The following is a 15,764-nucleotide window of genomic DNA, read 5'->3' on the forward strand; positions in this document are numbered from 1 at the left end:
TATTACCATACATTTCTCAGAACGATCCTGGTTGTACAGGAACGTTGATATATTTTGGCGATTGCAAATCTTAGCACTGCATTTAACGGCACATTACTTTCAATAATATAATTTATGTAAAAAGATTATAGGATACAAAAGAAAGAAATTTTTCAAATATTCAATGTACCAATGTACATATATGTTATATTACTGAATTGTTCCTTTTCTAAATCTACAGAAAAAAATGTATATTAGGGTTATTTTGCATTTTGTCTTCTTCACTTGACATACACTCTTTAGCTCTAGACAAGTTACAAATGGTGTAATCTACATAAATATAAAAATGACAAATACAAAGAAACGTTCGGAAATTTAATTTGAAATTAAATAAAAGCAATTCCGTACTTTCTTCACGACAGAACTCTGAATTAAAAAGCAACGGAGCGGAAATAAATTAATACGAAAAGCACAAAAAGGCCGCAGGTGTATTCTAAGACAAGTAATAATTGATTGTGTTTATTGGTTATTTAATGTTTTATAAACCATTGTTGATCTAAAATGAATTGTTAATCCGTTTTTACCTTTTGTTTCCCAAACCAGTTTACCTGTATTCAGATATATTGTTTCATTCTAGATTTTATTTTGAGAAATTTCTTATTTGTTCTTAAAAACATGTCTTACAGCAATGCCAATATAAGCAAAATTATGGAAACACATGTATCAATGTAAAATATTGAATGTTCATTTGGAAATAATACCTGAATAAAGGGACGAAATTGTACAACAAACTATTTTATTGAATATCTCTTATAAGGCGACAGCATAAAGACATGCAAACATCGATTCAGGTAGCTGTTTTAAAAGTACTCATTACTTCATTATTTTAATTCTCTCGCCATTCTCTAGTTTTTGACATTTCATCTTCAGGACTTTAATTTTAAATATCTCACATTTATAGAAGTATCAGATATTGTATGTTGTTAATATGTTGAAGATTCGTGAATATTTTTTCTGATATTATTAACATAACACCTCAGACGTTAAACTTTTTTTTGCCTTGCGATTTAACTGAATAACTGTTTACTGACAACTTCAATGAGATTGTTATAATATTAATTTGGCATTGAACTTCAATATTCCTATGAACATCACCTATAACCTTGGGGGTGGGAGTCGACACAGAGATTAGACTGTCCACTTTCCACAGCCGAACTACAACTACCCTGCCCCCATTATTCAGTGCACAAACATTATTTTGATTAGGACCAGGACCACACTAAAAAAGTTGAAATGGAAAAGTATGCATCGTGTCTTGCCCCATTGGTAATATACTAAAGTAAAAAAAAAAATAAGTAGAAATGTTGAAAACTACTTAAAATATGTTTGGATTACTGTACATTTGTTGACATGAAAAAGCACAAGGATCACACTTTTGAACACGTCGCTTCGAGTTTGTGGAATCCCGACCTAATTACAACACATCCTCCGTGTTGCTGTGGCAACTTGGTCATAAAAACTGTCTGAGTCTGGTGCATTTGTAGAATTGGAGAGCCTGCAATAAAATGTCTGAGACCAAGGTTATTAGCTGTTTCTAAGGAGTTAAAAACAACGAATAGGGCAGTAAATGCCATATTCCACTGACTGGTCTGGAGACTTTAAAAGAGAGCCCGTATTCTCTTTCTCGATATCGGAAGGATATTCAGTAATCCGGATCTACGGATATTTGACCACTGGGTGGCAGTCTTTAGATCAATGTCAAAGCCGCTAAAGGAGAATCCTGAAAGAGGGACTTTCTGCGTTCGACCGTTGAAATCAATAGGGTATTTTGTTTCTAAGTATAACATAAAACTAACTGCTTACTTTTGGCAAGGAACCATTTTAAAAAGTGCAATATATAATCTACAATCACTACCGACTTAACAGGAAAAGTAAGGTGAGTATAGAATAAAGTTAAATTTATTAAAAGTTAATCTTTCGAAGGCCAAAACTTTCTCGCAAAGGATTTGTTTTGTTCCACACCCCCTTACTCATATTTAAACACAACACTGTTTCGTGATTCTGCAAGCGCTGAAAGGTATCTATCTATCTATCTATCTATCTATCTATCTATCTATCTATCTATCTATCTATCTGGAGAAATTAACGTCGGAAGCATGTTCATGAAATGTGTTTTCACATGTGTTCATATTGATTTTTCACATTTTTGCCTAGAATGAACTTATTTTATTAAGTATATTGGTCTTGCTTTAATTTCACGCCGAAATAGGTGAAACATTAATATTACTGATTTTTTTCTTCTGATTAAATGACGGGTAGATATGTTATTGGAGAATGACAAATACGCAACGAACAAAAATATGATTTGTGTGCTCATCTGCAGCTAAGGAAAGAGATCGTCAATATGGATTTTGCGTGTACAGCAACACCAAATAAAATAGGAATAGCGTTCAGTAAAATTACACAGAATTGTACATTTCTATATGAAATAGCTGCACGAGTTTCTTCTATTGATAATCTATTGATAATCTTTTTGGAGGTGAAATATAATTATTTTGACGTGTTAACTTTTACTGTGTTAAAGTGTTACGGAATTCTGTACATTAATGTATTTTTTTAAATCATTCTACATTTGATATTGAAAAATAAAATTGGAAAACAAAACTCTTTCGAAACTTCGTTAAGCTGTTATGAAAATTCCCTTTTATGTTCCAAAAATTTACACTGTAATCATGTAAAACATCTCCTGAAAAGTGTAAGATTATTGTATCTTCAGGCACGTTAATTATTTTGTATTGCACTATTCTATTCTCAGTATTAGTTCAATACGACTTTTAAATTGGTTTGCCTCTTAAGATATCAGATAATCTGAAATGACTTAGGTCTTATTTATAAATCGACGTTAATTAACGTGTTTAAGTGGTTTCCGCGTTCTCTTTCTTGTAGTTTGTTTTCCTCACTAATACTTCCATTAAACTACACCATGTAAGCTTATTTGAAATTATCCAATAGGCATATGTATGGAAGTGAGGAATTTAGTAAACCTTCCGTCTCGGAAAACAATTCGATGATACCTTGATAATGTGTCTGTTGTCTGCCGTTTGAAATTAGAAAACATCAATATAACCGTTCAAATGAGATAGTTAATAAAGAAAAAATCCGCTGAATGAGTTGCATTAAAAAAAAATGTTCAGAAGAAGACATCCGTAACATTTTTTCGGGTCTAAATACTTTTTTTAAATCTAATAAATGACTGAATCTCTAAATCGGTAGACTGATTTGTTTCATGGTATATTTTAAACGTGTAATTATTGTATTAAAATGTTAAAGCGTTAGGCTGTTGCACTAGGTTTAGTCTGTAGTAATGATCTTATATTTCAAGCGGAAGTTTCACGTTGCAGAACGCTAAGTATTTGAATAAGTACTTAGTGCTTAATGTGCAGTAAAGCTTTTTGACTTGTTTGATATGGAGTTCAGTTTAGTGCAATCACGCAAATGAACTGTTAAAAGAATATTCTGTAAGTTGTATAATTATAAATAAACATAAAATATCGTGTACACACATATATACAGATTGAAATTGTATTATGTTTAAATTATTTGGGAAAAGAAATTAAGTGAATGGGCGCCTAGGAGAAAGTACTGTAACTCTGTTTGATTCATTAACATACCTTATTATTAAACAAGACTTAACATAAAATACTTTATAGATGGCCTCGATTTGGCACACTACTACTACACAACGCACAGTGAAAAGCTGTTCACATGTAAATAATAATAATAATAATAATAATAATAAAGCGCTGTCAAACGATATTGATCGTTTTTTTTCACAACGTAAGAGTTGAAATAACAGCAAAATAACTTTGTATCGACAAAATTCACTGAACTCTTCAGTTATTTTTTAACTCCTCCCAGCAGTATGAACTTCACACATTATGACAGATAGATAGATAGATAGATAGATAGATAGATAGATAGATAGACAGAAGAACAGTTTTGTATTTATCAATGTTTAAATTTCTATATTTACAAATCTATAACATTTACTTTCTAAAAGTAACAACAAAATTCAACAGTCAAAGCTTAGTATTTTTATACAGTCACCCATTCCGCCAGATTGCTATATCTGCCTTATTACCCGTTGACTTGAAATGGAAAATGTACTTTTCATCGTTATCCGAATTTCATTTCACTCCGTCTACATGTATTCATTATTGGAATACTCTGTAGTCATTAATATGTTTGTGGTAGGAGAAAAAAGGAATACTTTATGAGTTAATTCTTGCGGCAGTAAATCTCTTCCATGGACAAGGAACAGACGATGCCAATCTTTTAAATAAGTAAGTTGAGTAAACGTATGAAAAAAACAATGGAATGTCTATACGAAAGAAAATTTGTACAACGTTAGTTTGCTTTAAACCTGCTATACAGAATTACCCGTTGGAACACCGCTGTTTTGTAATTGGATTTTCAAAGCGTATTCTTAGGATTTTGTCATTGATTGCTTTATGCGGCATCAGTGCATTAAAATTTCCTGACTGATAATGTATACAGTTGATAGAATTATCTGTATAATTAACAATTATAAAAGAAACAGGTGTCAACTAAATGTTTTAGGTCGTATTTGATAGAATTTCATCTTTCTTACAGCATTAATTAATAATGTTTTCTACATTTTGAATTTGGATATCATAGTGTTAAAATTTCCCGTTACTAAAGATATCATTAGAGATGATAGCCAAATTAAGTGATAGGATGTAAACGTGTTTAATTTTTCCTTCCCTTTATCTATACCGACTGCAGAGAAAGATCTGACCTCTGCCATTGCCTGCTTCCAATGGGGAGGAGCTGCTGCTTCGTCCCGGTTTTCATTGGCCCTCCGCTTCTACCGTGCAGTGGGGGTATCTGTAATGATATTCAGCATGTTTTGCACAAGAAATGTCAGCCAGAAAGGGCTATCTTCTTCCTTCGCCAAATTATACCACAACAATGTCATGCTCAGATAGCCCGGTAGGAAACTCTTTTTTAGTGGACTCCTTGATCAGTGCCAGCCGTGGTGAAGGAGGTGGAGGAGGGGGTTACTATCAGGGTAGTGGCGTTTATTTGCCGCCACCTTCTGAACTCTCTTACGGGCTTCCGAACTGTGGATTTTTTCCGGGACTTGGCAAAAGGAACGAGGGTACCCCTCAGACTATGGTGCCCACTTCTAGCCCTTACATGCCCGGCATGGAGGTTTGGTTAGATCCTCCACGCCCGTGTCGCATGGATCAGCCTGCAAGCCAGCAGGTAGCGCCGTGTTCTTTTTCCCCGAACATCAAAGAGGAGAATTCATACTGTATTTACGAGTCAGAAAAATGCCCTAAAGCTTCCACAGCAGAGGATCTCTCGTACTCAAGGCTAACCTCAGGATCCTGCTCCGGGAATGATACTAGCACGGTGCCAGTACCAGGTTACTTCCGCCTTGCTCAGACTTACACTACTTCTAAGGTTTATCATGCTGGGTCTTCCCAGTTTGTACTGCAGCCCCAGACTGGTTTTGATACTCCCCCATCTTCTTCTACGTCTGCAGAGCCGATCAGGAGAGGGGGCGAAGAAGCGTCTTCTGGTACTTTAACGTGCGCTTCAGAGAGAGAAGACGATTTACATGCTTCTTCAGCTACAGGAGACTCGTCACCAGATCCCACAGCAAACACCAAAACGTGTCCAGATAAAGCGGCCAAAGGTAAGGCAATAATCCATCATGAGAGCGAAGGAAAAGCCCAGGTATGGCAATAAGTATGACTTGGGCAAAAGAGTGGTCATTATACCTGTAAATTGCTTTCCTTTACCGTTCAGCAGTAATTAAGGGCATTTACTGCAAGTGCGGTAGGTAGAATAATCACATATTTAGAGTTATAGCATTTTTGTTGCAACGTGCTTTAATATAAATAAGAAAATAAACACACACATTGCCAATTGTTTCGTAAAAGGTGCATATTTTCCGTCGAGCACAAAAATTAGCAATATACTATAAATTGATACATTTGACTGATAAACATTGATAAATATCGACAGTTCTGCTGCATTATTGAAAGGAATGCATGTAAAGCATACCTGTTGTGTTATATATATGACCACATTTGCGTGTTGTCATTGTAAAAAAAATACTTTACCTCTTAGTTACATAACCTAACGTGACAGAGTTAATAAGAAAAATACAATATACACCAATAGTTAAGTGAACTTTGCCAAATAATGAGCATTAAGATTTATAGTATATTAGTAGTCACATTGGATCACTTTTAAAATGAAAGTTTTTTTTACTGCGTATTTAGAATGTATTCTCTATATTTATGTTAAACCAGTAAATAATATATTAATATAGATCAACACCAAACCAAATGTTTTTCTGTTAATGGCGCGTGTGTGAAGGGGGCTGTGTTTTCTCAGAAAATAAATGCACTGACGTATTTAATATGTGAATGCATTAGAAGCAGTATGTTGTTTTCTCTTAATGTAAAACTTGTTAGATATTCGCCAGCCGTTAGGATATGGGTAATGTTCAAAAATCATAGGGCTTCGTGCGGGGAACGAAATGTTTATTAGTTTTATATTTTTTTCGACAATAAAACCACTGACATATTATTTTTTTCACTTTCCACTAGGAGAAACCAAAAATGAAAGCACTGCAAACTGGCTGACAGCGAAAAGTGGAAGGAAGAAACGATGTCCTTATACAAAACATCAGACACTGGAGCTTGAGAAAGAGTTCCTTTTTAATATGTACCTGACTCGAGAGCGTCGCCTAGAGATCAGCCGCAGTGTCCATCTGACTGATAGACAAGTTAAAATATGGTTTCAGAACAGAAGAATGAAACTGAAGAAAATGAGCCGGGAAAATAGAATTCGAGAACTTACTTCGAATTTCAGTTTTTCTTGATGAATTCAAGGAATTTTTTTCTCAAATTCGTAAGAAAAACGCTCTTCTTTCAGAAATAAGTTAATTACGGACTTCATTTTATTGTTATTATTATTATAATTCATATTATTATTATTATTATTACTACTTTTATTAGTATTATTATTAGTCATAGTGATAATAATAATGCTATATTTGAGTTGATAGAAACAACAGCATCAACAATAATATTAATAATAATAAAATACTTCGATAATATAATTTCTATGATATATAACAATCATTATTTGCTGAACTGAACCAATGTTTGTTTACATTTTTTTCCTTTTGACAGTTGTATAAAGCGCATTAGCATTGTACACACGTTTTGCCATCATTACCAAACAGATTTCAAAGTAAAGAAAGAGAACGATTTACAGAAACTGAAAAAATATATTTTAATCATTTCGTTTACATCTAATTCAAACTCGAATGGTATAATATATGAGGCATGATTAGGCTGTTGTTAAAATAATTTACTATTTAAATACGAAATCATCTTGTACCTTTGACAAACATTACACATCCATAGACACGTATGTGTTTGCTATTGAATGTCTAGGTCAACTTGCAGCAAAATGTATGTCTGCGTATTTGTGTGTGCGTGCGAATTATTGTACGCAAATATTTTGAAACATGTACTTTATACGCACATGAATACACGTATTCATTGATTTTTTATTTTTTACTTTATTATTTTGGATGTATAAGAGGATGATGGATATTCACTTTATTTATTTGACTTACCCAATTATTTACAAAGAACACCTTAGTAATTATATAAAATAGTGAACAGTTTACACAATTGTATTTTCACATTTTTGCATAGGTTTATGCATACAAATTATGTTGTTTATGTCTGATATTATATAGTTTATTACTTATTAAATTCATGGTGCACGATTTGACATTTGTCAAAACAATGTTCAAGGTAATGTTAAACTTACTGTATAGAAACAAAGGTATGTGCTTCATTACATATACACACTATACATAGTGTGTGCGCAAATGATATGCACCTTTTTCACCACAAACTGGTACGTGGATTTCTTTTCTCAATTGGAGAATAAAATTACTTTGTATTTGCCTTATTCTGTTGTTTACTGTATTAAAGATAATTTAATAACTAAGACTTTAAAAATGATGGATAATGTAAAGTGATATGCTTTGAGTGAATGTAGCATATATTCTTAAACATTTGTACTAATTTGTTTAAAAAACAACAGAACCTTCTTTGCAAAAGAACCTAACTGTGGGCATTTATGTACAATTCTTGTTGTATGAATAAAACAACTCCATTAATGACTTGTGATGGTAGCTAAAACAACCACAAAATTTCCAATTGGGTTAATGTATTTTAAATTAAATTAATGCATTTTGGTCGAGGCTATGGTTCTGAGAGTTATGCTGGATATTCCATACTGTGAAATACCATTCAAAACAATTTTTTTTTATCGTGATGTGTTTTCATTAAAGTCAAGAAAATGTTATAAAGTCGATATGCTCTTTGTCTAAAATAATAAATAAATGATAAACACTGAAAAAAGTTTTATAGTGTTCACATTTGTATAAAGTACATCTATTGTAAAGCTGGTATGATTGTTGTATTAATAAAATGTTTCGTTGTAGGTAATTTAGAGTGATGCAAGACATCAATGTTCTGCAAACATTCTCATTTAAAACTATATATATATATTTTCTCATAAAAGAAAGACAAACTTAATAGTATCCCAAAATAGCAGGGGACATAATATTTATTAAATGCACATTAAGTTGAACATTTGCTATTTTACCACCTATGAATGCTACTGCGTTTCCGCTTTTTGTCTGCAATGACAGTAGTTACCTTACAGTCCGGAATTATTGTTGCAATCTATTTAAATATTACCTAGGCAGTCGTAATTTGTCTAGGCCATATAGCAATGGTGCTGTAAGGTTTGTCTCCTTTTGTTAAGTTTTATGACTTGCTAGTATATCTAGACTATTGCTGTCTTGGGCGAGTGGTTTCTGTTGAGTGAAAGCAACTTGGACAGAAAGGAAGCCAATTACTATGCTCAGCTATAGCTTTTTTTTTTTTTTTGGTTTAAGCTTTGTTGTTTCCTTGATCTTTACGTACAGGCATTACAAAATAATATGGCAGTTGGTTGGATTATATCTTCAACAATATACGTCTCTCGTGAAAGGTAAAAAAAAATAGGCTTAACAATACTGCACACGGTCAACCAAAAAGGTACGTACAGATTTTCTTTATAAAAGGTGCCTAATGTAATTTTTTTTAACTGCTGAATTTGTTTTTATCTTTTAATTATTTCGAAAACACAGATTTCCCCAGCTAATGCACTAAATAACGCTGACTGTTTATAAAAGCGAAATGATCGCTTATACCGTTTTTTTTCTTTTATTCTATCAACACAATATCAACTGATTAGTTTCATTTATAGTTACCTTCTGATCGCGCAAGCAAGAAAGAAAGTGTTTAAGACTGCATGTGATTTAGGTAGTTTCATGTTGTTGGGGCTCCATTTTCAATCCCTACAACACGAAAGTGCCTTAATTGCTCCAGTTAAAGTCGTCTTCGCAGCTGTACAGAGCGTATATTGAAGGAGGGTTTCTTTTCTTTATTTACGTAGATATTTGTCATAATTTATATGATCAGCTTGTATTCTTCAATATAAGTACGATCAAGGTCAGGTTTAGTATATTTTCGCCGAAGAAGTCTATTCATATCGTTGAAAGTCAAAACCTGGAGTGGTATTAAAGGCTTTATTCATTGATTTACTTTTTGATATTTTTTCTGTGTATTTACACATGATTAAACCAAGTAGTAGAAATATTTCAGGTACTAAAGCTGCTTTGAAGGTGCATGTGTTAAAGTAATCGTATATGTGGCTGTTCCACTCTTCGCAGAAAATTTAAAGAAAAACAAAAATGCTAACACCGCAGTAAAAATTAATCAGAAACCAAGACAGTATTAAGCCGCATTAATTTAAAATAAAATATCGTGTCTGTGTTGTTATTTGTACTTCTTGTATAGCATCAACAACATTTTAAAACACATTTGTTGTGAAACCTAAAAAGGTTACTGCTGCCATTTCAATGTAACTGATCATACAGCCGCACAAGAGCGACCTCACTTGGCTATCAGACAGGCGTCATTTTGTCTTGATTCTAGCAGACAAAACACAAACAACAGACGTTGTTTTTAATGAATCTCACACGGCTATAACCCCATAACTTCCAAAAATTAACTACATGGCCTGCGCTAGGAACTTGACAACATACAATCTCCGTTACTCGACTGCAAATAAGTTCTGCTTTCAAATTAACTTAGAATTAGGCCTTCAGTTCATTATTTAGAGACGGGTGAGTACCTGCGGTGCATAGCTACAAATAAACTAATCTTAAAAAAAAAAAGTAAAATTCTCCTTGCTGCAAGGACATGAACTTACCAATTATATCTTCTACTATTAATGAAAAATAATTCAATACTTTATCGGCCCTTAAGATAGCGTTTATTTTTTCCTTAACTGACTCCAAGGCCGAATACTAATTGCAAAAGGTTTCTTTTTCGTTGGTTAACCATTCCACACCATACTACAGTTGAGCCTCCCACGCTCGCAGAGTATTAGTTTATAGCGTTTTGTTAATGACAACTCTCGAAAGGTGCCAAGCATGCATTCTTTCGAAAATGCATGCAAACATGACCGCTGAAGCAGGGTGTAGGGCACCGATATTTTGCTTTTTTATTGGGTTATTTATATACGTCTGAAATAGCCATATTGATTCTTGATTTTATTACATATTGCTGAAAAAGACTCTGGTTAACAAGAGAAATAAGATTTTATCCCCAAAATTAAATTACACACAATCGCCTCTTTCATAGTGTTCACAGTTTAGGGAATTGTATTTAAATTCTTCAAAGCTTTTTAAAAAGTAGTACACTACTAACCGAAGAATTGAAATTCCATAATTTTTCTCCTTGCACTACATTTAATGATTATGAGATTTTTGAGTTTACATATTAAAAGTGACGTCTATGAATTCAAAGTAAAATAATAACAAAAGTAACCTATGTTACTTTAGATATTTTTATATTAAATAGCACTTGCTTGTTTAATTTTCAAGTCTCCGAAATGACCCAACCGAAATTTATGCAATTCCGATTTTTTCTCAAATATAATTTTAATAAAGGCCTTTTATTTTTTTCTGTAATTTCCATTAGTGTATTACTGCTGTCGAGTGTCGTATTATGTTTAAAATACTGAGAAAATGTTTTACAAATAGTCTGTTTGCAGTAGTTATTACACAATGGGAAATAAATGTAAGTGCAGTGACGTCTGCGAGTACAGCGTTTTTCATAAAAGGATTATATTACAAATGAAGACTTCAGATGTCAACTAAATGCACACAGTGCTGTTATAATAAAGTTATCTATCTATCTATCTATCTATCTATCTATCTATCTATCTATCTATCTATCTATCTATCTATCTATGTAAGAAATGCAAATATGACCTTGTGACTAATCTTTAAGAAAATCAAGAGGTCATTGTAATATTTAAAATTATATGACTTGCAGTAGGTGTCTATCTATCTATCTATCTGGTAAGACAAAGCTGAAAATACGTCAAATACTTTTTTCTCTTTCAATAATAAACATTGTTATTTTGTAAACGTATATTATACAAATCGACATACGATGTCGTAATTATAAATTAGTTCCAAATATATTTCTGGTTTTAGTCGTAGTAACCGGGGATTAGGCGATTCCACACTTTTAAAGCATATACAAATGATTAGTGTTAAAAATTATAAGAAACAGATTTAACGAGATTGATTTGTTCAAATAAATACACCCATTTTAAAATTTTGTATCTCACCTTAGTACTCTAATGCGATTATTATTTTTATTAATTGATTTGGAAATTAAAGTTATTTTATTTTCTCTGTGAAACAACAACAAATCTACAAAAAGATTAATTGTACAAGTCTTCAATTCTTCCTGTATAAATAGAGTATTGTAATGCCACTGAAGAGGTTTAATATCGTGTTTACTGTACATATCAAATAATATCCTTTTTCATAAAATCATATGGCTTTACAATAAAAAATTATGACTGAAAAATGCTGACCCCCATTTTTACTGGTTTGCGGACTGATTTATATTTTATTGTTCTGCTTGGCGATCACGTGTTCTGCACCAGCCAATCCGAATGCAGACGTCTTTTAACTTATTAGGTGTCTGTAGTTCTTTGTGAAGCGAACTTGCTACTTGATTGTACAGTTTCATGTATTCTTAACGAGTGTATGTTTGTGTTTTTCTGTGTTTAGTGCAATGTCTACCTCGGGAACAGTTAACAGTTACTATGTAGACTCTCTTACTATTCACGAGGGCGAGGATCTTTTACAGCCCAGATATTCCTCCGGTACAGTGCTTCAGCAGACAAGACAAACAGCTTTGACTGAGCACACAGAGCTAACCCCTTGTAGTTTTCAACCTAAATCCTCTTTACTCGGTACATCGTGGAGTCCAGTTCAACCTTCCAATTATGTATCTTCTGTGTATCATCCTTATATGCATCACGAAGGCTCGGCTGGAGAACCGGATGGGAGATATTTGCGTTCTTGGTTGCTGGAGCCAATGTCAGGATCCATCCCTTTTCCTGGATTACCGTCTACAAAGCATTACAATATTAAACCTGAACCATTTAACAGGAGAGTTGACTGCTCCACTTTCGAAGCACATACTCTGTTATTTTCAGAATTCACTAATGGATCTTCTCCAGCAGAAAATGAAGAACCTTCAGGAGAGCCTGTCTTGCCAGAAAAAAACGCAGAGAATATATCAGTGGTAGAAAAAAAGGAGACGGACTCAAGTAAGTATGCAAATTCATCTGCTCCCTAATATATAGTTGAAATGTATGGGTTAAGAGTGCTACTGGGAATCTATCTATCTATCTATCTATCTATCTATCTATCTATCTATCTATCTATCTATCTATCTATCTATCTATCAAAAAATATCTGCTCTTCTTTGTACAGACAAAATATCTAATTTCGTACAAAATATCTAATTTTATTTGGAACATTTGCTTTTGCAAGACTGGCCAAAGCATTATATTTCCCTTCTTTATAACAAAAATATAATTCACTTGCCCGACCACTTTTGCAATTTTTTTCTTTAATATTTTAAGCAGATGCAGTTGCAGGAATTTATTATTGATATATTCACTATCCCTGCCTTTATTATTGCCGTGATTGTTTTGTTTCGTTTACAAACAATTCTGCAATGATTGTTTACGCCAGTTTTATTTTTACCTCCTAGATAACCCATCTGCAAATTGGATACATGCGAGGTCAACAAGAAAAAAGCGATGTCCGTACACTAAACATCAGACGTTAGAGCTGGAGAAGGAATTTCTCTTCAACATGTATCTCACTAGAGACAGACGATATGAGGTGGCTAGGCTACTTAATCTTACTGAAAGGCAAGTTAAAATCTGGTTTCAGAACAGAAGAATGAAGATGAAAAAAATCAATAAAGATCATCCCAAGGACGACTGTTAGAATATTACAGGAATGACAGCGTGTAGACCGCTCCGTAAGAAGGAAAAACACAACATTAAAATGATTCTCATAATTTCCTTACGACAGAAAGGAGTTAAAAGACTTGTCAGAAAAGTGCTGCATTCCTTTGACGCCTATTCACTTTTGACTACCTTTATGGCTGCACAATTTGCTCATGAACTGTCTTAAAGTGTGTTTTCCAATTGTATTTTTGTTACAGCCACTGTTGCGGCAACCCACCTATTCCTATATACTTGAACATTGTGTCTTCAAAGTGATTACTTATAACTGGATAGTTGTGTTTTATTGTTGTATGATTTGTGATAGTAAAAGTAGACATCGTTGAACTCAGGTTTGCAAAGTAAAACGCAAGTTCTGTGAGTATTTATCTGTCACTAAAGTATTTAATGTTATAAAGCTGCAGAAATTCCGTTCTTTATTACCATGGTGCTGTCTAATTATACGAAAATGTTTCCATTTGTATAAAATATTTGATTTCTAGGGCACATTTATAATATGAGCTCTAGTTAAAATATATATAACGCTCGGTAGGTAACATTCTCTACTTAAACTAACCTTATCCACGTTGTTGAATACTCTTTATGTAACACAGAGAAAATGTTAAATGTTTAACTACCTAAGTACTTGAGAGAACTACCTAAATTGATGCAAAGTACCATACGGAACAACTTTAAATTGTATGTTGAAGAGATCGAAATAAATTACTTTTAACCAGTATTTTAGTGAACCCAGTATTCAGATCTAGCAATTGTTACCTCATTATCTTGTTTAAACATTTTGTTTTTAAATTAGGCACCTTGGATTCAACTATAATAAAAATGTTTAGACTAATTTGATTCTGCTGTTTTCACTTGCTTGGAGTACTTTCATGACTCTCATTGCATCCGGACCCGCATGGTTATTTGGTTTAATGAAATTAAGAGGAAAAAATAACACCTTTTCCCGAACCAAATAAAGAATTTCACTTATAATGTATGTTAAAGGTTTATCAAACAATAAAAAATGTAATCTAGAACTATGTTATTTTTATTCAACATATTAAATATACACGTCGAATAATTTATGCCAATATTATCTCATACGTAAATCATATTCAGGTTTCATTAATATGAAACTTAACGATATCCATGCAACCTATCTTGCCTGAAGAAAGGGCCTGAGTTGCCTGGAAAGCTTACATATTTTAATCTTTCTAGTTAGCCAATTAATGTCATTTTGCTTGACTTCTGTGTCAGTCGACGACCTAATAAATGTTATCACTAAAATCGAATCATATTCAAGGTATACTCATTCAAAATATAAAGGCATTCAAACAAAATTTATGGGTTATTCTCAGATTATTATATTATTATTAATCCACATGTCTAAAGGTTGAGGGCTATTCAGAAAAAAACAAGCCATTTTTGACTGAAAAATAACGTAAAACATTTAGCACCATTTTATTTCAGTAATTGTCATTATCATAATTATCATTATTAGAGAACTACTCGATGAGTGGATGATTAAAATACGTCCTTAATGTGTTACAAATTTCAAAGTACAAATAAAATACAATACAGTAGAAGAACTTATTATAGGCCTTTAACATTGCATATCTCTTTGAGAACACATCGGCATCTCAAACGCTGACTGTTGTTTGTCTCGGCTAAAGACGCTACCTGCCTTATTCTGCAATAAAAGCGTGCTTTTTCAAACGTTAGCAGGGTGTGAAATGTTCTGGAAATAAAAGCTCTGAAACACACAAAAGATGTTCCAAAACTTTTGGCATATATAATATAATCAATTCGTCTATGCTTTTAGGTGAAAATTGACCTCTGAAAAGATCATTTAATACCATGCGTAAATTTTACGCTATTTTATATAGTCTGTAATTTAAACGATTAAAGTAAACCACGTTATTTAATTCTTGCTTCTTAAAAAATATATATATACACGTCTTCAGGGGGAGCTTTGGTCTATATTTTTCCCTAACTTGTTGTGACGCCCTCTGTTGCAGATGGAAGAAACATCAAAGACTTGTCCAGGGATTGTGCCATAAAACGAAGGGTCTGACAAACTGTCTGGAATCTGACTTTTAATGAGTTTACAACTGTGCAGCTACAATTAAGTTGTTTTCAGGAAAGACCATCCGTTTGCTGCTTTTTGCGTGTTTAAACAAAAGGCCAGCGGAAATGCGAGTTTTTATTGACCCTTCCTAAATGAAAGCCTGCTGTATATGCAGTAGCTTTGTTAGATCCACTAAATAACTAGACTTAAA

The 15,764-nt window shown here is 33.0% G+C and overlaps 2 protein-coding genes across 2 annotated transcripts; both read left to right on the forward strand.

Moving 5' to 3' along the window:
- Window positions 1–865: 865 nt before the first annotated feature.
- hoxa10b (homeobox A10b) lies at window positions 866–8,010 on the forward strand. The gene is made up of 2 exons (XM_039737666.1): window positions 866–5,704; window positions 6,627–8,010. Exons 1-2 carry the CDS (start codon window positions 4,921–4,923, stop codon window positions 6,899–6,901), a joined length of 1,059 nt encoding a protein of 352 aa, XP_039593600.1. The 5' UTR covers window positions 866–4,920; the 3' UTR covers window positions 6,902–8,010.
- A 1,453-nt stretch (window positions 8,011–9,463) lies between these two features.
- Window positions 9,464–14,391, forward strand: hoxa9b (homeobox A9b). The gene is made up of 2 exons (XM_039737669.1): window positions 9,464–12,795; window positions 13,245–14,391. The coding sequence occupies exons 1-2, from the start codon at window positions 12,255–12,257 to the stop codon at window positions 13,484–13,486; spliced, it is 783 nt and encodes a 260-aa protein (XP_039593603.1). The 5' UTR covers window positions 9,464–12,254; the 3' UTR covers window positions 13,487–14,391.
- The last annotated feature ends 1,373 nt before the right edge of the window (window positions 14,392–15,764 follow it).

The sequence above is a fragment of the Polypterus senegalus genome, chromosome 15 (assembly GCF_016835505.1).
Source record: "Polypterus senegalus isolate Bchr_013 chromosome 15, ASM1683550v1, whole genome shotgun sequence".
NCBI lineage: Eukaryota > Metazoa > Chordata > Cladistia > Polypteriformes > Polypteridae > Polypterus > Polypterus senegalus.